Source organism: Pseudopipra pipra, chromosome 10 (assembly GCF_036250125.1).
Source record: "Pseudopipra pipra isolate bDixPip1 chromosome 10, bDixPip1.hap1, whole genome shotgun sequence".
In the NCBI taxonomy this organism is placed as follows: domain Eukaryota; kingdom Metazoa; phylum Chordata; class Aves; order Passeriformes; family Pipridae; genus Pseudopipra; species Pseudopipra pipra.
Window position 1 is genome coordinate 424112 of NC_087558.1, and position 24164 is coordinate 448275.

A 24164-nucleotide genomic window follows, 5' to 3' on the forward strand; every position below is an offset into this window, starting at 1 on the left:
TCACACAAGCTAAGTCATAGCAAACATAACCCATCTCTTGAAGTGTGGCTAACTTGGAGGCTTAGTGAGGGCCAGAGGCACTGTCTGCATCCATCTACTGACTGCCAGGGACTTCAGCAAACACAGGGTTTGGTTTTTTTCTCAACCAGATCAACTTAGTGCTTTTTTTTTTTTTTTTTTTTTTGTTTTTTTAGCTAATGCCTATTTAGAGGAATCAGAGTTGTTAGTCCTTGCCTTTGGCAAACACAGTTGCATGTGTGAAAGTAATTCAGTAACCAAAGATGTAGTAGATGTGTTAACAAATATGAGACAGTGTAGGCCAGTACCATACTGGTATTGTATGACTATTGGTATTGTCTAGTTCAACCTCGGCTTTTAAAACGTGTGGTTTGCCTGTTCTTGTTTATACTACATAAGCTCATTTGGAGAGTATGGCTGTTAATTTTATTTAGATTTATTTGCAACCCACTGTCTAATCTTGTATTTCCAAAGAACCTTGTGTTTGTGCTGTTCGGGAGATTTTTTTGTTCTCCCCTCCTCTCTGACTCCTGTCCCCAGGGGTGACCATCAGCCGGGTCCTGCACGCCTTGGAAGTGTTGGGTCGGCATTGTTTTGACAGGTCAGACTCCAGCAATTCCATGGAGACACTTTATCATAAGATCTTCTGGACAAATCAGAGTAAGGATAACCAAGAGGTAATGGCTGCAGTCTTCTCTCAATTTGTAATCTATAAACCATTTTTATTTATGTGAATTGTGTGTATTTGATAGATATTTTGTTGGTATATTTTTTTTCTTTACAGCTGACAGTTGGTTTATTAGGAGACAACAGCTCTTTGCTGTTGTAATTGTATTCTTCAGTGTACTGCAAACCTCATTCAGGAGAAATGATCTAGACAGGTTTGTTTTTTTGGGTGATGCCAAGTAAAATTCCAGATTGCTTGATGACAACTTTTGCATATATTGTAGCAAGTGCTAACTTACTAGGTTATTAATATAGAAAAATATTCTAAAACTACATATTCTTGGGATTTTTGATATTTTTGCCTGTGCTCCTAAAACCATTTCCAGCGATCATGAAATTTAATCAGAAATCTTTAGCATTTTTAAATCCTTTCTGTGTGTGCACAGTGCAGATGATAATATTGCTGGGTCTATGTATAATGTCAAACTCCTGAATTTCCTTGGGAAATGTTTTGGAAAAAGAAGAAATATCCGACTTCAATAATACACTGCTGGAGTAAAATTTGAAAGTGGGAAATACAAGTGGATCTGTCATAGCTGCTTATGTTAATACTTTAAAAATTTGAGTGCAGAGTGGCTTGTTTTGTGGCTCCACCTGTGTTTTGTTGGTGGCTGTGAGCTCAGCCATTGATGGTCGTGATTCAGGACCCTCTTTGCACAGACATTCTGTGTCATAACTGCCAGTCAGCACTTTAATGGCTTTGCATTAAACAAACAGAATGTAGTGTTGGGGGAATGACAGCATCTCCAGAGAGACAGACCTGGCAACAAACTGGAGCTCAGAGCAGGTAGGAAGGAGTAGAACAGTTGCCAGAGTTTTCTTTGTGTTTCCAATATGCTTTTCTGCTATTGAGAGAGAAATGGAGGAAGGAGAACTGTAACAGCAGGCAGGACAAGTCCCTAAAAGTTCTTAACCCTGGAATGCCCAGGTGCCATCAGGAGTTCAGCACACAGGTGTGCTGTGTTTTTGAACAGGTAGGGTGTGACATTCTATCCTTTGGGTGCTGGCTTTTTGTATTCATTTGCTTTTGGAGTTGAATGATGTGGTTCTGTGCTGTTGCAGGTGTATTTGTATCTTTTTTTTCATTCTTCCTGTCTGTATTCCAGAAGTTTTCCTGACTTCCAGCTACAATTGTAGTAATAGACTCTTTCTTTGTGTTTCAAAAGGCAGTGTTGATAGGGAGACTCCTGAAAGTTATTATTCTGTTCTCACTGCAGGTTGTCTGCCATTATTGCCTCTGTTTTATGGTACTTTGTGATTTGAAGTTGGGTTGCCTTGAAAACCTGCTGCTTTAGTTGCTAGAGAGCTCTTCAAGCCGTGCTCCCCAGTTGGGAGTACCAGACATTTTTATGAAGGTCTGTCCGGTTCACTTGCAGGGCATCCTCTGACTGCATCTTTATCACACTTTGCCCTGAGGGGAAGAATGCCGGGTGGGAATAAAGCACTGTCGGAGGTGAGGTCAGTGTTTGCACAGCAGGCACAAGAGATATAAGAGAGGGCAGAAGCAAAGAAGCTGCTGACTTCTTTCTGAGAGAAAACTTAGCTTTGAAAGTTTCAGCCTTACCTTACTGCGTTTGGAGCTGATAAGAAATTAGCCGTGCCCGTCCCGGACCAGGGGCCGTGCCCGTCCCGGCTCGGGGGCCGTGCCCGTCCCGGCTCGGGGGCCGTGCCCGTCCCGGCTCGGGGGCCGTGCCCGTCCCGGACCGGGGGGCCGTGCCCGTCCCGGACCGGGGGGCCGTGCCCGTCCCGGACCGGGGAGCCGTGCCCGTCCCGGACCGGGGAGCCGTGCCCGTCCCGGACCGGGGGGCCGTGCCCGTCCCGGACCGGGGGGCCGTGCCCGTCCCGGACCGGGGGGCCGTGCCCGTCCCGGACCGGGGGGCCGTGCCCGTCCCGGACCGGGGGGCCGTGCCCGTCCCGGACCGGGGGGCCGTGCCCGTCCCGGACCGGGGGGCCGTGCCCGTCCCGGACCGGGGAGCCGTGCCCGTCCCGGACCGGGGAGCCGTGCCCATCCCGGACCAGGGCCGTGCCGAGGCTGCCGAGCCGCTCCGTGGCCGCTGGATGTCGACGCCCGCCCGCCTCCGCCGCGCTCCGGTCTCGGCACTGCGGGCATGTCACCACGTGCAACGCTGTTTGTCTTTTTTTGCCTCTTTTTCCTTCCCAGTTAATAAACTTCTGTTTTTCCTTGGCAGAAGAGGCCATAAGTCACGAAGCTGTGTTTAGCTGGCACATCATGTAAGCCTAGAAGGATTTTGATTTTGTAAATAGCATGTCCATCACTAGGATGTCTGCCTACTGACATAATTGTTTAAAGCACAATGTTCTTTGAAGGACAGCTATCTGCTGCTCATGCTTTGCTGTGAACCCAGCCAGAACTTGTTTGGAACCTGTTTCCTGTCCATTTTCCTGTTGGAGTGCAAAACCTTGTCCTGAAGGCTGCAAATGATGCCAGAGGCAACTGGCATCAGTGTATGAGGCTGGCACTCCAAGGCACTGGCACGTGCTGGAAGGGAGAGAAGGTGGCTTCTGCTACAAAATACTTGGGTTCTGACAGAGACTGAAAAAGACACGTGTTCTCTGGGTGCTGTTTGCATACACAGTACTGATTCCTTCAAAATTGTTTTAATATAGAACTCGTGGCTTCCAAGCCTCAGAGCAAAAGTAGGACTTGGGGGAAGGGGCTGAAATGAGGGAGGGTAGGTGGGTAGACAGGGTAGCTGCAAGGCCAGTTGTCCTGGGCCCTGCAGGGGCAGGAGCTGCTTTTCATCCCATGGCAAGATGCAGAGGAATGGTGCTGAAGGCTGGAATCTGGTAACATTAGTGAGAGAACATGAGAGAGCAGGACAGAAAAAAATGTGGAGTGAGGGGCTGAGCTGTGGCCGTATGTTGGGTTTTGGTAGGACTGTAGGGCAGGTGGATGGCAGGCATGGAACAGAGCTCAGGTTTTGGGCATCATGTGGCATGTGACAGAGGTGACACAGTGAAAGCTGTGTGAGAAAGTGGAGTGCTAAGCCCACGCTTTGAGCAGACCTGAAACAAACCCTCCATCCTTGACTTAGAGAGAGACCATGGAAGTGGGAGGAGAATCCAATGCTTTTCCAGTAACTTGAAGAGACTCAGCATGGAGGAGCACTGACTGCATTATTAAATGCTGCATTACTCAGCAGTCTGTAAACAGGAGATAGGAATTGTGTTGCTGTTTCTCACTGACTGTCCCTGTGTCTCAGGAGTGATGGTTCCTGTGTAGTCCCATAGGAATATCTTCATCTGAGCCCTAATCATGGATCACACGTGGTTTAGTGGTGGACCTGGCAGTGCTGGGTTAATGGTTTAACCTGAGGATCTTAAAGGTCTTTCCCAACCTGAATGACTCTGTGTTTCTCTCCCAGCCTGGCTCTTGTGTGGGAGGTTTCTGTACAGGCACGGGGCTCCCATCACATTGTGTGCAACCCAAAACCCACAGCACTTAGTGCAGCTGACAGATGCTCAGCTCTCTATCCATGAAGTTCCAAGTCATAATAGCAGTTTTTGTGTTGTTCTGGTGGGAAAGTCTGATGGCCCATAAAGATGTCACATCACAATGATTATGGGAAGAGTGGTGCTGCCTGGTGAGCATGGCCACGTGCAGTGAGCAATGAAAGGACCTCTCATCTCTGCCTTTCTTTGCTGACTTGTTTAGAATCTACGATGTGACATAAAACAGTAAATTCACTTTCATTTGAGATGGGATTGCAGAGAAAACTACTGACCTTTTTTCTGACCACAGGTATTTTCCATCTGACATTTCCTTGACTCAGCTCATCTCTTGTGCACAGCTGCAGAATGATTATCACTGTGGTGGTTATTGTGGAGGTGTAAATGCAGTAAACAGTCTGTATTGCTACTATACAGCTTTAAATTGGAGTAAAATTGTATTACACTTATCCAGGCTTGGAGCACCCGGGACTCCTCTGCAGCCCCTCTGAGGGATGAGTCCCCTGAGGGCAGGAGTTGATTTGGGCAGAAACAAAATCTTTGGCAGGGTGAGCTGGAGGATGCAATAGTGACCTTGTGATGTCTGTGACAACTCTTCTGTGAGTCACTTACCTTCCTGGGGTTTAAACCCACTCAACTTTCACCTAACATTTGAACTACCTGAGTTTTATTATCTGTCATTGTCTGTCACAGATACCACTAAGGAAGGGAACTGAGAAAGGATTGGTTTTTTTCACCTCCTTATTTGTTTTAGTTTGGAATGGTTGGTGAGACTTTTTAATTTGTCAGTCTCCTGTGTAGCAAAATACAATTTGTTTAAGTATAACTTGCAGTACACCTCAGCAGTTGGGGGCATACTTGGTAAATGCAACTTGGTACCAGGATTTTCTGGCCAGTGTGCAGTAGTGAATGGGGGGAAGGAGTGAGTGCTTGATTTTTAAGGCCTAATGTTGAATTTCTTGAAATCACTATGTAGAATCCTGAAACTCTATGGATATTTTTGCACTTGGGTTGCTTTTAAAGTTTAGGGCTCTATAGCTGTATTTAGGTCTTGCTTCTCATGTTGTCTTTGAAGTTCAGCCGAATTCTTATGATGCCAAGAGATGCTTTTCATTTTAGAATGAAAAACTCCTGTTTTGACCGTGGTTCTCACGAATGGAGCTTGTGACAAATGCAGAGAGTTGATATTTGTCTTTCTGAGATCACTTTGCTGGAAATGAAACAAACAAAATCCCCTACCCCGCTGTGGGAAAGAAGCTCTGGCAGGCCCTGGAGTCCCAGAGCCTGGATTTAACATTTGTGACTCTGTGAGGGACCCAAATCTGAATGTGTTGGGCTGCACGACAGGAAAGAGAGACAAGATGAGCAAAATAATATCTGCAGAATCAGAGTTTGTTTTCCCAAGCACTGAGAAAATAGAGCACATTCTGAGTGGTCTTGTAAGAGTTTTAATAACGAAATTAGCATTGGTTCAGTTGCTCTAATTGCTTAGTTACCTGTGTGGATATTTTCATCCTTTATTATTTCAGTAGAGCCAAAAACAGATTCTTGCTCATCTTAGTGTCTAAGGGAGTTAAAGTACAAAATCTCTCTGGAAGGGAAAAACTTATTCTGTGACCGAAATAACTGATGGGGTCCTTAAGAGGAACACAGCTTGCCTTTTGTGTTTATATGGGACCATTTCAAAGCAGAGGTTAATGTTTTGTTGAACATGGTCTCATCCTTTAGAGAAATGTGGAAGTTGTGCTCCAGTACCAGGTTTCTCTTTGGGCTGGTGTCAGGGCTGCTCTGTACGTGCCTCTGTACTTGCCCTCCTGGGCTGCAGTCAGGGGTGGTTCATATCCCCTCTTTCACTCTGCACTGCTTGGGGCAGTGCATTTAGTTGATTTTAAACCCCCAAACGCTGGAGAACAGTTTATCCACAGAGCAGTACACACTGAGAGCTCCGGTGTGGTGGGGATACACAGATGTGTTTCCAAAGGGAATGAGCTGGCCTATCTCCAAACCCATCAGGAGCAGAAATGTTTAATACTATCCTTTTAATGCTTTCTTTTGTTATTGTGTAGCTTTTTTAAAAACATCCAAACCAAGACTTTTCTGTCACCCATCTCCTCCTCCAGTTATAAGCTGGTAGAAATGAGGCCTTTGGTTTTCTCTGGAAGGGTCTGACTGGGGCTTTCAAAAGCTTATGGCTATTTTGGATCATGGCTAAATGACAAACGTTGGCAGTGAGTTATCTAAACTTCAAGTCTTACTTCAAAGCTGTGTGTGCTGCATGCTGTAGATAATTTCTCCCATTTGATGCCACCTCGAAGTGTTTTTGTCACATTCATACTTGTGGAAGGTTTGAGAATCTTGAGGAACAGTCTTGTCTGTGGGGAGTTTCCTGCCACCCCAGAGCTGCAGTTCCTGTCTGTCCACACCTGCCCCAGCACCTTGTGTACTGGCTTTCCTACAAAGTGTACTCATTAAGTAACATGTGAACTGATCTTTTTGTTTTCTTGCCCCTGAAATTTTTGGGGTAGAAATATGACCTTACTATGTGTCAAACCCAGAGCCTGGTTGCTCGATGCACTGAGTGTGTGACTGAGCACGGTGTCGGGAGGGAGGAGGCCCTGAGGGGCAGCTGCTGGGGCACAGGAAGCTGTGTGGGTCCACATTTTGTTAGTTCAAAAGCAAAATAACATATTTGATGGTCAGAGTCCTCAGCTTTACCTGTCTTAGCTGCTGCAGGACCCTGTGCTCCAAGAGTCCAGTGTGTGGGAATGGCTCTGGGGATGCCAACTTGCCCAACAAAAGTCTGCATCAGTGGAGATCAGACTCTTGGGTGTTCTGCATTGTCTTCAGAAATCTGTAGCACCTCCAGTTCTGTGGGTAGCTGAGTGCATCTCACCACAGCAGAGGTGACATTGCTGTGTTTCTTCATTTGGGTAAGAGAAAAGCCTTTCCCTCCTCCCTCTGCTCCCCCCCAGTGGGTTGAATTTCTTGCTCGCCATTGAAACATATTTACAGGAAACCTCTCTGACGTGTGTACACAGCAGAGCAGCCTTGTTCCACACCCCCTTGTGTTCTGGTTTCCTGAGAAGGACAGCTGGGACAGCTTTGAAGAAGGAACTTTACTTGTGGGTCTGTAATTCCCAGTCACTTTGAGAAAAGTGTTCATTTTTTGAGGGTGCTGTGCTTGGCTCTGGCCCTCGTGATGGTCACTGCTCAGTGTAGCTTCCACTCACCCTGAGAGAAGAAGAAAAATCACAACTCTTTAATTTGCAGGTTGGTTTGTTGAAGTGTTCAGAGATGGTGACCAGCTTGGGAGGGATGGGCAAGTTCAGCAGAGCCAGCTCAGGAGCACACAAGGAAAAAATACTTCCAAAGTGTGGGTGGTTAGTGAGAACAGAGATGGGATGAGCACTCACACTGCATCCCATTGTCCTGAACAGATGGGATTCAAAAGACATATGCTGTTTCTTAAAAATGTCAGAAAGAAACAGAGCTTTCTGGGAATTTTTTGACCTTGGTTATCTGACAGATAATGCCTTTAGACGTGGGAGGATGTTTTGTTTTGTTTGTTGTAATGTGTCAGTGGGATGCAAGTCACAGTGTGGAAACAGATGGAGGAGGTCTGGAGGAATTAAAATAAGAAGCACGTAAATCCCTTGTGGTTAGTGGGCTGGGAGGCTCTGTGGGTGCACTGCTCCTGTTCCTCTTGCTCACACAGCACATCACCCTTCTCTGCTTTTGTGAACTTGATGATAAAGTGAACTTTTGATTTGAGTATCAGCAGTGTGAAAACTGGGATTTCCTTATGTGTCATGTGAAAACACTGTGAATGAAGCAAATGTGTGCAAATGACAGCAAGTGTGTGCCTCTGTCAGCAGGGAAGACCAAGCTGCAGCTGGTTTGGGTTTTCCTGCTGCAGAGCTCTGGTGTGCAGGCTGTTTGCTCCGAGCTCAGCTGGGGGCTGCGTGGGTGAGCTGCTCTCTGTCTGTTCTGCCCTGCACAGGTTGCCCCAAACGATGAGGCCGTGGTGATGCTGCTCTGTGAGTGGGCTGTGAGCTGTAAGAGGTCTGGGAAGCACAGGGCCATGGCTGTGGCCAAGCTTCTGGAGAAGAGGCGAGCAGAGATTGAGGCAGAAGTAAGTTGTTTCTACTTGTAGCATAGTGTGACACTTTGCTTAAAGAGTAAGGTGTTTCTGAGGAAGCCTCACTTTAATCTCATCTTGTTACAAAAGGAGTGAGTTTGGAGCACTGGTAATCTTTTCATCAATTAATATTTTTAAAATTCTAGACAAATTTAGAATGAAAAAACCTTCTATTTAAAGTAAGTAACTTCATCCTGATTCAGAATGGTCTGGTAGCCGACTTATGTCTCTTTGAAGTCTCTCACTTCTGTGAACTACTTGTCTGACTAAAGGGGTGCCACAGGAACTGGAGTCCCCTTTTAGAGGGCTGTGAGTCTGGCAGGTGGGACAAGGCCATCAGCTGGAGCAGGGCAGTGTGTCCCTGTGCTGTGTCCCTGGGGGGTCACACAGCTCTACATCCCTGGCACTGCTGGGAGCCACTTCCTTGGCCTCGGGGCAGGGCCAGCTGGGGCTGCACCACACGGGGCTCTGCTGGGGAGATTTTCCTGGCAAAAAGGGTCCCCAGCAGTGGTGTGTGACTGTGGTGAGTGTGACTGTCAGCCGGGTGTGGGGGGAGCGCTGGCAGCTGCTGAGGACACACGGACAGGATGTGCAGAGAGACTTTCGCTTTGCAGAACCTCTTGGCTTTGTCTGCTCTCATCACAAACCAGAGACTGGGGGAAGGGACCTGCATTGTTCCTGCCCCACTGCACCCAAATCCACCTCAAGCAGAGGGGTTTGCTCTGTTCATTGTTCAATTTACACAGGGGAGAATTTTCCTTTTGTGTTCACAGTGTCCTGGAAGTTCTGTATCTTGAATTTTTGGTTTTCTGTGAAACTGTGTCGTTGCAGTTGATGGAATATGTCTCAGGCGTTCCTTTCCACTCAGTAAATACAAAGTGATTAAATAAAACACCTTAGAAATAACCAAACTAGGTAATGAGAAAAGCCTGTTGTTCTAGAGCGAGTTTGTGCCGAGGTAGGAAGCAGGCACACGTGTGGTGGCCTCAGATGCAAATGGGGGGAATATTGTGTGCATTTGGGTGCAGAGACATGCTTTTCTGTTTATTTAACTGTGCAGAGATGTGGTGAATCTGAAGTCCTAGATGAAAAGGAATCTCTGTCTTCAGCCTCCTTGACAGGTTCCAGTCTTCCAGTTTTCCAGAATGTCCTGCTAAGGTTTTTGGATACACAAGCTCCCTCGTTATGTGAGTATGAACTAATTTATATTCCAAAGTAGGTCAGAAGCAACTGGTCTTCTGCCTGGCTGCTGAAGTTACTGGTTTGCTGTAGGGGGTGTTTCAGTTTCTGTGATTATCAGCTCATGTGCACACTTTTTAAATCTCTTATCGTGTTTCTTTTAAATCTCCTTGATCCTTGTTATAGGATCCTTCTATGATTTTTGATTTATTTTTTTTTTCCCCCAAAAGGAAAATTAACAGAAACTGTGTTTATTTCTGTTTAAGCTGTTTGAGATTTGGGGAAATGACTTGCACTCTGTGCATATTTTACACCAAACACTTGTCTCTTTCTGACACATCCATGCTCTAAGTGACTGACTTAGAAATGACACTCAAGTGTTGCAGCTGAAAGCTGTTGGCTGACAGGTAGTGGATTGAAAAAAGGATCTTTGTTCATTGAGGGCTGCTCCATGACACGTCTTGGTCTGATAAAACTGACAGCATAGCTTGTGTTTCTGGCACCTCCAGTACTGCTGGTTAGGGCAGATTTTAAGAGGTTTGAAACACACTACTGAAAACTCTCAATGTCCGAAAAAGGAGAAATTTCTTAAATTGTGTTTCAGACTCAGAGATATTGGCAGTGCTCTGCTTTCGTGCCAGTGATGACCCTGGTTTTAATAAACCATCCAGCTATTTGTGTTACTAAGCCTTGTGTTTCTGCTGTGCTTCCTTCAGATGTGGTATTGTTCTCCTTGGCCCGGGGAGCTCTGAAGGGCAGGGGAAGGAGCTGGGGATGTTTCCTGTGTTTGAAATGTCCTTTGGTGTTTTGGAACACTGGACAAGTTTTGTGCTGTTGTGCTGGTTTTGCAGTGGTTGAGCTCCCGAGTCTCCAAAAATGAAAAGCACATACTGGTATTTTTTGAGGAGGGCAGCTCACCTGGGCTCAGGTGTGTGTTTTGGGATGCTCCACCAGCCCCACGCCTCATTCCTGAGGGGTGTTGGGGGAGCAAGACCTGGGGCTGCAGGGGGGGTCAGACCCCACTGCTCCTGGGCAGACTGACAGCTGCTGTGCTGCAGCCCAGTGAGGGTGGCTGAACACACTGTTACATGCTGGGCTAATTTGAACTCCAGAGCATAATTTGCTTTTAAATAAATGGTGATAATTCAGGTTTGGTAGTTCTTTTGCTGCCCAATAGATTTGGCATGATATAAAGCTATTTTCTGTTAACCACACTGTTGCAAACCTTTCTGTGATAAAGAACAAGTCAAATTAAACAGAGCTGTGACAAATGAAAACTTAGTGACAACATTTTATATGTTGTACTTCTCTAGGCTTTGCTTAGTCCTGACAAAATAACATGCATTTATTTTAATTATTGTTTTCCTGATGTGCATGAGCATCTCTAATAGATAAACTACACTACATTGTCAAGCTTTAATGAAAATATTGCCTTTATATCTTGGAGGCCTGGCATGCAGATCCCGAGTTCTCTGCAAATATTTTATAGGATTTTCTGCTATAAATGCAAAAGTACTGTAGGTAAGACAGCACTTGGGAGGAAAGGCCAGCTGTTTGAACAGTTCAAACCCAAAGACTTATAAGCTGAAACTACAGTTTAACTTCTGTTTTTTTTCTTGTTTGTGTAGCTGACCCAAGCAGTGACCATGAGAAGACAGAGTTTGTGAATTTGGTGCTGCTTTTCTCGGAATTCACTCGGCATGATGTTTTCTCCCACGATGCCTACATGTGCACTTTAATATCTCGTGGGGACCTGTCCATCACTGCAGCTCCCAGACAACGCTCCCCTAATGGGGAAGCTGTAGATGAACATTATTCAAAGGATCATGATGTGAAACTGGAGGTAATGCTTTGTGCTGTTCCCATGTTTGTTATTGTGTTTCATTAAATGTGGGTTCTCAGCAAAGCATTAGTATTTCAGGTGTGAGACACTGGGGGTCTTTGTGTCTCCTTGTCTCTTCCTCTTTGAGAAAGCTGAAAAGGATCCCTTAACTTCACTGCTGTGTGTAACTGTAAATATTGCTGATTTGGTGCAGATGTATCAAACTAGCAGCTGTCTGGTGATCTGAATAACTTGGGACAAACTGAAAGACACAGTTCTTAAAGAGGCACAGTGCTTGAGCTTGCTGTGACTTATACTTGTGTTTCTCCCTGGCAATTATTAGGATCATGGTATTGTGGAACATATGGGCATTGACTCAGGAACCACTGGTATTTTTGATGATGTAGAAAAGAGTGACTTTAAGGCAGATTTCGGTTCAGAATTTCCAGTAGGTTTGCCTTTGATTTTCTGCATGCCTGTGATGCCTTTGCTGCCCATGGCTGCTGTTGTGTTGCCACTGAACATCCCCCCATGCCCCAGCACCACCCTGCTCCTTCCCTCGGCAGCTGATGGCCTTTGGCATCGTCTCTGTGTCTGTCAGTGCCTCACCTGTTCTCTGCATTCTGCTGCTGTTCCCCTGTGCTGCTGCTCCCCTGTGCTGCCCTGTTTGTCCTCCTGCAGGCACAGACACCCCTGCTCTCCCCCCTGCCCCATCCCCAGCGTGCTGAGCACGTGTGTTACAGTGAGGAGGAAGAAATGTGCAGAGCTCCCCACTTGTTTGACATCAAGGACCCCCACTGATGCTATCTGCTTCTCCAAGGATGGTTCTATGTTTTGGCTCTGTTTTCAAATCTGTTTCCCCTCATTTTCCTTTCTGTTCTGCATGACTCTCGAATCTCCTGTTTCTTCCTTTGGATTTCCCCTTGTTTTGCATGGACTGCCTAGACTTATCACTTGCAGGATACTGGGACCCCGTTTCTGCCTGATAACTGTCATGTTGGTGGTTTCAAGCACGTCCATGCCTACCTACAGTGTCTCTTGTCACCTCCCACTTCCCCCGTCCCACTATTTTCCCTCAGTTGCTGAAACAGCTCATTGTGGTTTCTGTGTCACAGCAACATGAGGAGTGTGCAGATTGCTCCAGATCAGAATGCTTTTTCCCTGACTGAACATCTCTAGGTTAAAACTTGTCTAATAACTACGGAGATGTGCACAGGGATATAATATGTACGTTTATCTTAAATCTCAGGCTTGAATGCAATTGCCTTGCTTTGTCTGTCTCTGAAAAACCTCAGATATTTGACAAGTAGCTGCAAGCAAGAGCAAATCCTGTCTTTGTCTGCAGCTGCTGGAGGTTACACTTACCTTACACCTTTGCTTTACATGTCTCAGATCTCTTCTCACATGCCTGGGGAGTCTTGTCAGTGTGTGACCCCTTCCTTGGAGAGAAGGATCTCAGTCCCGAGCGAGAAGTCAGCCAAGAGGGAGAGGCTGAGAGAGCTGATTGTGCCAGCCAACTATCACCTCCTTCGGCACCTGCAGTACACCACACACTTCCCCATCCCCTGGTGAGTGACCAGTGACCCTCCCCATCCCCTGGTGAGTGACCAGTGACCCTCCCCATCCCCTGGTGAGTGACCAGTGACCCTCCCCATCCCCTGGTGAGTGACCAGTGACCCTCCCCATGCCCCTGGTGAGTGACCAGTGACCTTCCCCATGCCCCTGGTGAGTGACCAGTGACCTTCCCCATGCCCCTGGTGAGTGACTAGTGACCTTCCCCATGCCCCTGGTGAGTGACCAGTGACCTTCCCCATGCCCCTGGTGAGTGACCAGTGACCTTCCCCATGCCCCTGGTGAGTGACCAGTGACCTTCCCCATGCCCCTGGTGAGTGACCAGTGACCTTCCCCATGCCCCTGGTGAGTGACCAGTGACCTTCCCCATGCCCCTGGTGAGTGACCAGTGACCTTCCCCATCCCCCTGGTGAGTGACCAGTGAGTGACCAGTGACCTTCCCCATGCCCCTGGTGAGTGACCAGTGACCTTCCCCATGCCCCTGGTGAGTGACCAGTGACCTTCCCCATGCCCCTGGTGAGTGACCAGTGACCTTCCCCATGCCCCTGGTGAGTGACCAGTGACCTTCCCCATGCCCCTGGTGAGTGACCAGTGACCTTCCCCATGCCCCTGGTGAGTGACCAGTGACCTTCCCCATGCCCCTGGTGAGTGACCAGTGACCTTCCCCATCCCCCTGATGAGTGACCTGTGCTCGTGTGTCGTGGTGCTGCCTGATGGGAGGGCAGAGCATTTCCAGGGAGGGAGTGTGGTGGTCACTGGGGTTCAGGGGCAGGCACCACAGTAGCCCACCATGACCCAGACTCTAACAAAAGCTTGCTAAATAGAATGTTTTGGGCTGGAGTTGGGCAGATGGATGAACACCGAAATATCTGAAAGAAGTAGCTCTGAACTGTGTGACAGGAGGTGTCTCTTCTTCCTGCCCACTTGGTGCTGCTCCCAACGTGGATTTTTGGCTGCTGCTGCTGTGCTTGTCTGTAGGCTCATGAGAACTGGAGGAAGCCCCATGAGTAACACTCTAGATCCCAGCCCTCATGCAGATGGGTTCTCATGTTTTCCCCTGTGCTGCAAAAAGGCCCCAGATACTGAACAGGCCTCAAACTGGACTGTACCTACTTAAGAGTTATTATTATATTTAAACAATGACAACTTTTTAACAATATCAAGTCCTTTCAGTCCATGAAGCTTCATGTGAGAGTATCATAATTCCAGCTTTCTTTCCTTTAAATTTCTTAGCCCACAAAGTTTGGGTTGTGATTTATTGCAGGAGAATTGTTATGAAAATGCTGAATGAACCATTTTGAATGCTTGCTTTGAGCAAAATATGAATCATGTTTTTTTTTTTTGCTCAAGGATTAGAAAAAAGATAACTTGGTTTTGTTTCTGAAATAGTTTTGATTTGCAGATGGAGCTAATCTAAGTAGCTGGATTTTGCCAGTGCAAATTGATTTTTAAATTTTGATTATTGATTATTGTGCATATGGCATAAGTTTTGGAAGTAAATATATATCAGAATATTAATAAACTTATCTGCTGTTTTATAAATTTTTATGATCAGAAAACAAGCAAAGAGAACAAGCTGGATACTTATACTCTATCTTTGTTTTAAAACTTGCTTGAATTTTCTATAATAACATGTTAGGTTTTTTCCTATTCATTGAAGCAGCAGCAAGGAGAGGCAATGGAACTTGGTAAGAATAAGAAATTTATGTATAAAAACTGCAGGTATGATATAGGCAGATACAATAATTTTTAATCAGTGCAGTTTAAAATCCCTGTCTGGAGTGAATAATGCCCTCTGAAATGCTTTTGGGTTAATCATGTGTGTGAAAAAAACTTTGCAGCTGAAGAACTTCCATTCAGTAATTTCTTCACTCGATTGCACCAAGTCATTTAATATAGTAAATACACAATATTTAACTTAGAAAAGGTGAGTTCAGGTGTTTGCCATAAATAATTCTAAAGTATGTTTGAGTCTGAACACGTATTGTTACACGTTGCTGGTCCCTGGTGGGTCACCACTGCTCACTGAGCAGAGTGGAAGGCATTGCTGAAGGCTCTGTGGGCTCAGACCCCCTGTGTGAGTGTGGAACACAGCCATGGGCATTCATTGATCAAGGATTTTCCTTCTGCTCGGGCTCACGAATTGTCAGGAGCGTCGTCACCCGCGGTGTCTGCGCGCAGAGTCACTCAACAGCTGTCACTGCTGCAGGTGGGCTCACTCTGTGCCCATGTTTGAGAGCTGAGGAGGTGTACCTGCTGTTCACTGCTGCAGGTGGGCTCACCCTGTGCCCATGTTTGAGAGCTGAGGAGGTGTACCTGCTGTTTACTGCTGCTGGTGGGCTCACCCTGTGCCCATGTTTGAGAGCTGGGGAGGTGTACCTGCTGTCCACTGCTGCAGGTGGGCTCACTCTGTGCCCATGTTTGAGAGCTGGGGCCGTGTACCTGCTGTTCACTGCTGTGCTGCAGCTCCACGTCTGTGAGCGCCTTTGTCTGCTTGGGGGCCGCAAACGCCTCTGTGAACTTCAGCCGGAAGGATTTGGAAAGGTGGTAATAGAGAATGGGGTCGAAGCAGAGGTTTGAGACTGCAAAGAGCAGGGTGGACTCCTTGGCTTTGAAGAGGGCCCGCCTGAGGGGGCAGCTGGCCGTGGTGTCCCTCTGGCTCAGCGTGTAGGGGATGCGCACGGCGTGGTAGGGCACGAAGCAGAGCAGGTACCCGGCCGTCACCAGCAGGATGTGGGTCAGCGCCTTCCTCACGCTGCCGTAGCTCTCGCTGTACTTGTGGCGGTAGAGCTGTCTGACGACGAGGAAATTGGAGATCAGGATCACGGCCGAGAAATTCAGGAATATCGCTGTGCAGATGAAATTAGTGAACACGTGCCAGTCCCTCCCAAACTTCGTTTTGAAGTCGATGCATCCTGCGCCGGGTCTCTCCTCGATGTGTTGTATGGGAATGGCCATGTTAGGCACGGTTATGAGGAGAATCATGAGCCACAGGACCACCGACAGCGTCTTGGCAAAGCCCGGCTCCTGGATGCGGTAGATCTTAGAGCTGTGCATCAGCTGCAGGCAGCGATCCATGCTCACGAATCCCAAAAATATGATTGATAAATACATGTTCAGATAGATGAAACAGGCTGTAACTTGGCAGTGGAATATTCTCAGATTCCAGGACGCAATTCCTAGGTCAACAATAATCTTCATTGGCAAAGTCAAAGTTAACAGGAAATCTGCAGTGAGGAGGTTGATTAAGTAGATGCTCATAGGCTTGTGTTTCTGATGCTTCTGTGTGAATGCCCACAGTGCAAAAAAGCTTCCAATAATTCCCATAAGAAAAATCAAGTAGTAAAAATAGGTAAAAGGTTCCATGTCTTCATAGATATGGCATTCTGAAATATTGCTTGACATTGTAAACTCCTGTGTGAGTTGGCTTTGCTGACTCGAGGTATCAAGGACCTACGAAAAGACCCGAGAGGACATCAATGACATCTGCCTTTCCTAAAGGCAGTTGTTGTTCTCTTAGAATTTTGCTTGATTAACTTCAAGGAAAAATGCAATTAGGAAGAAATATTTTTCTCGCTCTTCATGCTGCTTCCCAGATACTCAGGAGGGCTTTGTTCTCATGTTGGAAGACTTAGGAATATATTAGGATTTGTTCCTGAGCCTTTTGAGCAGCTTTTCCACTAGAGCAGCCTTTCTGGGAGGGTTTGGTTTGACACTCGCCCTCAGCCAAGGTGCCAGAGAAAAAGGTTTGAATCTATTTAAGCATCTAGTTAATAATGCTAAAACTTCATAACTTTTTTTTTTTTAAGGATTGAAACTGTGCCTATAAAAACGTAATCTTTGTACCAGCCTTGCTCTATAAAAATGTGTTGGGAGTTCTGAGTGAGTGCACTGACAGACCAATATGGGTATGTCTAATGGGTGAGCAAACAGTTCTGATCAGTCCTGAGGTTTGCACACTGCTCTCTCTTCCTGCTTGAACAAATTAATTGTATGTTTTTATGAAACTTTTAGGAAAAGCACATTTTGAAAGAAGCAGATAATAAGTAATGTTACTCACTACCTTTGTAGGCTTCACTAGAAATTAAAGGGAAGAAAAGTAAAAAATATTGGTCCTATTTCAACTAAATATATGACTCCATGACTGAGGGGCTTGTTTGATTGCTACACTGCAGGCTGCTGCATAGAATGGCTGTGGGAAAAGCTGTTCCTTCGAATTTCTTGGAATGAAAACCAATACATTTATGTCTTGAGTAGCATCAGAATGTAACAATTCTATTTCTTTATATTGTTTCTAATTTTAATACACAATATAAGAGAGCTATACAACTGCACGTATGATTTCTGCTGTAAAATATGTATGCAGAATTTGTAAAGCAAAACAACTGCAGATACTCCAGTGGTTTGAAAGGGGGAGGAAGCAGTTTACTCCTTGCAGTTGGCTTTCTGCAGGCCTCTGCTGTGCTGAGCACAGGTACCCGGGTGGAATGGAGCGTGGTGTGTGGTGAGGTGAGGGCAGGCGGTGCTGGGCTCGCTGCTCCCCGGGCACTGGAGCTCCTGCCCTGCCCTCGGTGCAGCCCGGCTCCTCCCGTCCTGGGCGAGGAACCCCCGGCAAACCGAGCCCCGAGGGGCTGCTGGAGCGGAGCCCCCTGCAAACCGAGCCCCGAGGGCTGCTGGAGCGGAGCCCCCGGCAAACCCCGAGGGCTGCTGGAGCGGAGCCCCCGGCAAACCCCGAGGGGCTGCTGGAGCGGAGCCCCCGGCAAACCCCGAGGGCTGCTGGAGCAGAGCCCCCAGCAAACCGAGCCCCGAGGGCTGCTGGAGCGGAGCCCCCGCGGGCACAGGTGGCTCTGCCCGGGGACACTGGCACCGGCAGCCAGGCTGGTTTGCTGAGCCCGAGCCGACCCCGTGCGTGTGGCACAGCCGGCTCTCTGACTGTACATCCACGGGCACCGAAACAGGCTGAAACACAGACTGAACCACGTACCTGTCCCTGTGGCCTGGGCTCTCCTGGGCATCGGGCTGCAAAGCTCTGATGTGTCGCAGCGACCGCTCCCCCAGCCCGGTGTGTGACCTTCTCCTCCGGCTGCCTCTGCGGGGATCTGAAAACGTGGCTGTGGTTTTTAAATGAGGCGACTGACGCAGTTAACCCCAGAGTTCAAATGGCTGAATCACGTGGAAGTTACCGAAAGAGTGGGACAGACAGACGTAAGTGCTCACGAACAGCCCCGGGCCCTCTTTCCTGTTGCTGGGGAGGGGCAGGGGAGGGCTGTGCCCGACACCCACCCTGCTGCCCACGGGACTGAGGGGTGGGAATGGGCTGGGGAACAGCCGGGGCAGCCGTGGTGCTGGGCCAGTCTCACGGGTCTGTGTGATTCCCATTAAGCTTTTGTGGAGGGCAGATGGTCAGAGGTGTTTGATCTGTAGGTGCCAGGGACAGGAGCTGTCCGGGCTGGAGGCTGGGGCTGTGACCCGGCTGACCCCTGTGGGCACTGCCCTGTGCAGTGTGTCCTGCTGCTTTCAGGCCTGAAGGTTTAAATGTTTATTATGTGTTTACATATGTAAGGGTCATAAGATGTGTGGTTAGGTCACCCTCAGTGTGTGGACTTTCTTGTGTGGTTCCCAAAAGTTCATCTGCTCAGTCCCAGATCCCTGACCTGGGGCTGTGAGTGTGTCACACCAGTGGCTGTTTCTTTGCTTTTGTTTTTATAAATCTGAAACTGTTGCACCCTACCCCTCTTCCCCCATATATTTTACATTTAAAATCTGTCTGAAACCAGGATTTTGCAATGTAGTTGGTCCTCGCTCATTGTGATATACCTGCATGAAATTCCAGGTTTTGGGGATCTCGCGAGTGTTTGCTTTAGAGTTCCACTCTAATTTGTGGATTTTAAGGAATGTAGGGATTCTGCTGATCTCAAACATTCTAAACCTTTGGACATTTACCAAGCACCATTAAAAATAAAAATGACACATTAGGGAAGTAGGGGAAATATTTTTATTTATTTTTGGTATGCCATGGGAAAAGGTCTGACACCATGCCGGGGGTGAGGGACTGACAGCGACACTGAAACTCTGACTGGTGGCACTTGGTTGTGGTTGAGAATCCACAGGAATTTACAGACCCCGTACCAGAGCTTTGGGAAGGAACAGATGAAGAATGTCTGGTTTTATGTTTAGTCATAAGCTGAAAGTTCAGACCATATTTGTCAAAATGTTTGCAAAACGTCGTGATCCAGCATGATCCCATGTCCAGTTGTGAGCAATCATTTTATGGTGTTCTGCTTATGCAAAGCTGATCTCCCCATACGTGTAGGGTTTTTTTTTTAAACCCAAACTGCAGCACTGTCAGTTGTTTCTGTCTCTGTGTCTCTGTTGTTCTCCCCTTTTCAGCAGTCAGTTTACAACTCGGGAAACTTCCAGGTCTAAACAGACAAAGTATGTGATAGTTGGGTAAACCTTTAGTGTGAAATGGTCTGCCCTTTCTGCAGAGGTGTTTTAGGAGGAGAACAGACATGTGAATATGAGTTACTTGGGTGTGTGAGGAGCTGGCTTGAGGTGTCTGAGGCATGATGTGCTGGGAAAGATGTGAAAGGATTAATTTACCCAGTGCTGAAAAAAATTGGCTTCAGTTCATCCAGTGAAGTGAGGAGCAAGGCTGGGGAGATGGAGCAGGGGCTTGGTTTGACACTGGTGTTATTTGGGACTTGTCACTCACAGGGTGGGTTTGTAGCAGGAGCAGGGGCACAGGAGCATTTCTTGACTAGTGAAGCTCTTGGAGGAGGAGTTTTTCAAAGTGAATTATATGTAGCATTCCTTTGAACAAGGGTGTTGATCACCACCCTTTCCCTGGTGCCTGCATGTGGGTTCTTGTTGTTCTAATATCAGTGATCTGCTGGGGTGAGGAAGCAATATAAATAATGTTTTCAAAGCTTGCAAAGCAATTAAAAAGTTATTCAAATATATATTGGGGAAGAGTTTTCATCTGCCTATGCTAGTGATCTTTCGCAGCCACAATTATGTAGATTTACGTAGGCAAATAAATACCAAGCCCTGCCATGCAGGGAACTGGATGTTTTTGCCATAAATGACAAAAGATCTTCCACAAAGCACCAGATTCCCTTTCCCAGCAGGTTGGCTCCCTTGTTTAGAGGGCAGAGCCTTCAGAGTCTGTTTAATGGAGTTGGGGAGCTCTGAAAGAACCACATAAATAACCTTTTATGTATTTTCTTAACAAACACAACCAGAACACAGCCTTGTCCTGTAGTCCCTGTGGGCAGGTTTGGGCTGGGGACCCCCAGCCCCTGCAGTGCAGTGAACACCCAGGCTGGGGTGCTGGCACTGCTCTCCAGGCAAGTGAGAAACACGTGGAGGTGGATTTGCTTCACAAAGGTGTGTGTGAACCCAGCAGAGGTGTCCAGACCTTTAGCTGGAATACAGTCCTGTGGGATGGTGGAATCCTGCTGCTGCAGACCAGTGGTCTCGGGCCAAGAGAAGTTACCCCCAGTCTTGGAGAAGGTGTAAGGACCAGATGTTTGAAAATTTTTCACTCTTACCTGTTAGGACTAAAATGAAACAGTGACAGAAGGGTGAAGCACATGTTATTTCTCTTCCTGTAGTTTCTTTGTTAAGTAAAATGAAAGCATTCAGCCTCCAAAGCTGCTGCCTGAAAGCTTTAGTGGAGAATTTATGCCTTGGTGGGTTTTCCCTGTACGATGATAAAATCAATTAAAAAAAAAAAGCCGCACTGAAAAATACAATTACAAAAGATATTATATTTGTACAGAGCAGATTGGTGGCTTTCAGCTGTTACCTTGGTACAGGCAGAAATGCTTTATCACTGTGTCAAAAGCATGGGAAAACCAACAAACCATTCTTTCTGGATTTAAATGCACCTGGATTTTCTAGACAGTGGTTCCTGTGTGTTCACAGAGGGCTCTGTGATGTTCTTGCCTCTTCCTGCACCAGCAGAGTTTCTGCAGTTTGGTGTGGATGTGTGTGTGTTCATGTTAGTTCAGGGAAGTCCTGAGGAAGACCGTGCAGTGTAACTGTGCTCCTTACTTTATAGAAGGATCCTCTTGAAACCCTTGCTTAGATTGAACATCAGATCTTATAGAAATATTCTGACATTTTTTGCCCAAGGGTGACAAATAGTTATGTTTAGTTCTTAATTTTATAGAATATGTCCCTTAAGAAAACTTCTATATGTTTATATGTGTATATATATATAACCAAAGATATTTCAGGCTTTGTATGTATCTGTGAGAATTTGCTGTGTGGTTTTTTGATTTTTCTTTTTAAATTTATTTTTTTATTTGTTATCTTCCCCCCACACACAGTTGTTGGCATAGAATCCTTCCTTAAGCTGTGCATTGCCACCAACCCTTTGCTCTGTGACCCAGGAGATACAGGAGTGAGATTCCCAGCACAGTCTGGGTCCCCTTGGTTGGGCTGGTGGAGACTGGTGCTGCCCATCCTCGTGCTGCCTCCGAGGGCTCTGCCTGCTCGAGGGGGAGTGTTGGGTGTTCCCAGGGCTGTCAGGCTGCTCTGGTGGCCATCGTGTGTCGTGCCTGGCTTTGTGAGAAACAGCAGAAAATTGGTTTGGTTTTGGGTCTTTTGGATGATCATTTCAGAGACCTATGGCCTGGAGCTCCAGAACATGCCATTCCAGGTGCTCCTCTCTCTGTTTTGAAGATCCAGGTGGGTTGTGTCAGATCCTGATGCCATCACAGCGTCAGTGAAACAGCACATAGGGAATACATTGGCACATGCAATAATGGTTATATACAGAGAAAGAGCACTTGGTGTTTTGTGTTGAAACCTCTTTTGTTTGTTGCTGGTTCTCATCTGTTGTGTTTCTTTGGGACATTTGCATTGTGAATGACTTCCTGAAACGTGCACAATTGTACAGACCCGAAACTACAAGATGTTTGTACTTTCCCGAAGTGTATTTGATCTTCTGGATTTAGAAATTTCAACCTCACTCGAAGCTTTCAGCTTGAGATGCAGTTTTTCATACAGCTTTTCTTTAAAGGGGAGGCAGAGGAAGAAATAAATAATGGGGTCAAGGCAGATGTTCGCAGCAGATAGCATCAGAGTGAACTCCTTGGCGTAGTACAGTGATTTTTGGGACTGGCAGGTGAACTGGGAGCTGGTCTGGCTCAGGGTGTATGGGGTCCTGCAGAGGTGGTAGGGCACAAAGCAGATGACAAACACAAACATGATGCTGAATATATTCCGGCTGGTTTTTCTCTTGGCCGTGTCTGAGCTCCTTCGGAATTTTTTGTAAGAGCTGTATATTTTTTTGGATATAGCAGTGTAAAATATGATTAGCAGAATAAAAACAACCCAGAAAATCCCTGTGCAAATATAAGTTGTCGCTGTGTGCCACTGTCTGCCAAGCTCACTTTTAAGACCTATACATTTTCTGGAATAATTGTCTTTAGTGATTTCATTAGTTAAAATCATATTTGGAAATGATATAAGCATTAACGACAGCCATATGATTATAGAGACCACCTTGCTGTAGTTCACTGTGTGAACAAAGGAGGTGAACAAAGGTTTTACAATTTTGTAGTATCTGTCAAACCCTATGAGGCCGAAAAAGGTGATCCCAATGTACATGTTCATGTAGAACACGACTGCAGAGTATCTGCACACAAACAGGTTGAGCTCCGGAGGTGCAATCTCTGCATCAGCCAGGATTTTGAAAGGAAACGTCAGGCTCATGAGGAGATCGGCCACGGCGATGTTTTTGAGATAGACAATAAAACTCTTTGTGCTGGAAACGTGCAGGAAGACCCAGCCTGCCAGGGCGTTCAGGGAGAGCCCCGTGAGGAAGATGAAGGAGTAGAGCAGTGGAATGACTGTCGTGGTCACTGCTGTGCGGGGGCTGCAGTTGTTTCCCGAGGAGTTTGTGCTGGTGTTGAACATCCTACAGCACCTTCGTTCCTAGAAGCAGAGAAACAGTATCTCAGTAGGACAGAGTGATGCTGAGCTTTCTGTTAGTTACTGTAAGTTTTCTACTCTCGCTTCCAAATAAACGTGGCCTGCCTCTCAGAAATGACCACGTTCCCACACCACGGCTCCCAGCAGTGGGGCAGAGTATTTTTCCAGGTGGTGCCATTTCCCTCACTGTCTGGTGATGTTCAAGGGCATGCTGCTGCTTTGAACAGAGGATCCATTTGCTTCTCTGTTTGACTTTAACCCATTGCCTTCCAGCCCTGGGCTGCCTCTTTCCTGGGCATGAGTCCAGTTTGGGGTGATACTGCTGAAATTAGAAGGACCTCCTGAAAAGGCACCAATAGCAAATGGCATTTTTTATTTAAATAGTAACACACTGTGTTTAAAAATTATTCTTTCTGCTGTGTCCCTGTTCTTTTCCTCTTGCCAGACTGTCTCAGCAGGATCCTCTCTCTGCATGTGGTGTGTTTAGAACTTGTTCCTGCTCTGTAGGGTTTTCTAAAGTGAGGAACCCGTAGGTGGGTCTTTCTATGCTTGGATTTGGAAGCAGATACTTAATGAACTTCCTAAGCCATTTAATATGTTTTGTGCTGAGATTATTTCAGAACTGTGTCATTAGAGATGTGGATATGAAGTCTTTGTAAAGTCTGTTGTGTCTGTGCAGCATGGAGGACACCCCAGGCAAATTTAACATTTGATACCAGCACATTCAGCAATGTCTGTTGTTGAGAGGCAGCCACAGTCCCAGCCAGACTCTGCACATCTTTCCATATCATTGCAAGTCCTTACCTTTTCTGCCTTGCCTGCTGTGGAGCTTTGCTAAGGGTCTAGAGCACTGTCCATTCTTGGGCACGGGGCCTCTGCTCTTGCTGTGAGTCCTGTGGGAGAGACAGGCAGATAGTCTTTTATTGTGACACAGGACAGTGTGACCCCACGGTGCTGAGGGGCTCCTGCAGTGCAACACTTGCTTAGACCACCTCAGAATCAGCACTCAGCCAAGGCTTCAGACCTGTCAGGACGTGGGAACTGTTGGGGGCAGAGCCATGGAGCTCATGAGGTTGAGGTCATACCCAGCCTCAGCCCTCACTGCATGGGTAAGGCTGGAGGCCCCTGTGGCCCCTGCTGTGCACTGCAACAGTTAGGTTCATGATCAGTGTTACCTGCTCTCTGTCACCTCGTCACACACTTGGCTCTTTGTGGAAGGCCTTGTCCTGCTGCTGTGAGTGGTTCAGGGGGGCAGGGAGCACTCTCCCATCACTGGCCTGTCCCGTTAGCCCC

General features: G+C 46.9%; 4 protein-coding genes across 5 annotated transcripts in view; 2 read left to right on the plus strand and 2 right to left on the minus strand.

Annotated features, from left to right (window-relative positions):
* The first annotated feature begins 537 nt into the window (after positions 1–537).
* Positions 538–12926, plus strand: LOC135419313 (mediator of RNA polymerase II transcription subunit 12-like protein). The gene is made up of 6 exons (XM_064665587.1): positions 538–695; positions 8216–8347; positions 9414–9540; positions 11161–11375; positions 11698–11802; positions 12747–12926. Exons 1-6 carry the CDS (start codon positions 639–641, stop codon positions 12924–12926), a joined length of 816 nt encoding a protein of 271 aa, XP_064521657.1. The 5' UTR covers positions 538–638.
* A 399-nt stretch (positions 12927–13325) lies between these two features.
* The window catches only part of LOC135419360 (mediator of RNA polymerase II transcription subunit 12-like protein), a 46659-nt gene continuing 35820 nt past the window's right edge, over positions 13326–24164 (plus strand). Inside the window, exon 1 of the mRNA XM_064665650.1 lies at positions 13326–13335. The gene's annotated coding sequence lies outside the window, so the exon portion shown is untranslated. The remainder of the gene's footprint in view (positions 13336–24164) is intronic.
* GPR171 (G protein-coupled receptor 171) lies at positions 14506–18117 on the minus strand. Its single transcript, XM_064665643.1, has 2 exons — positions 17911–18117; positions 14506–16379 (listed from the first exon to the last, which is right to left on the minus strand). Exon 2 carries the CDS (start codon positions 16329–16331, stop codon positions 15114–15116), a length of 1218 nt encoding a protein of 405 aa, XP_064521713.1. The 5' UTR covers positions 16332–16379; positions 17911–18117; the 3' UTR covers positions 14506–15113.
* Positions 20679–23902, minus strand: P2RY14 (purinergic receptor P2Y14). 2 transcript variants are annotated; one of them, XM_064665648.1, is made up of 2 exons: positions 23676–23902; positions 20679–22866 (listed from the first exon to the last, which is right to left on the minus strand). In XM_064665648.1, exon 2 carries the CDS (start codon positions 22854–22856, stop codon positions 21843–21845), a length of 1014 nt encoding a protein of 337 aa, XP_064521718.1. In that variant the 5' UTR covers positions 22857–22866; positions 23676–23902; the 3' UTR covers positions 20679–21842. The 2 variants fall into 2 exon arrangements, with proteins under 2 accessions (XP_064521718.1, XP_064521719.1); XM_064665649.1 differs by having other exon boundaries at positions 20679–22874.

Bases quoted from the DNA above. Each gene is read 5' to 3' on its own strand.
- LOC135419313 (XM_064665587.1), top strand. From the start codon at position 639: ATGGAGACACTTTATCATAAGATCTTCTGGACAAATCAGAGTAAGGAT. The intron at 696-8,215 runs GTAATGGCTGCA...TGCCCTGCACAG, and splicing joins AGAGTAAGGATAACCAAGAG to GTTGCCCCAAACGATGAGGC. The intron at 8,348-9,413 runs GTAAGTTGTTTC...TTAACTGTGCAG, and splicing joins GAGCAGAGATTGAGGCAGAA to AGATGTGGTGAATCTGAAGT.
- GPR171 (XM_064665643.1), bottom strand. From the start codon at position 16,331: ATGTCAAGCAATATTTCAGAATGCCATATCTATGAAGACATGGAACCT.
- P2RY14 (XM_064665648.1), bottom strand. From the start codon at position 22,856: ATGTTCAACACCAGCACAAACTCCTCGGGAAACAACTGCAGCCCCCGC.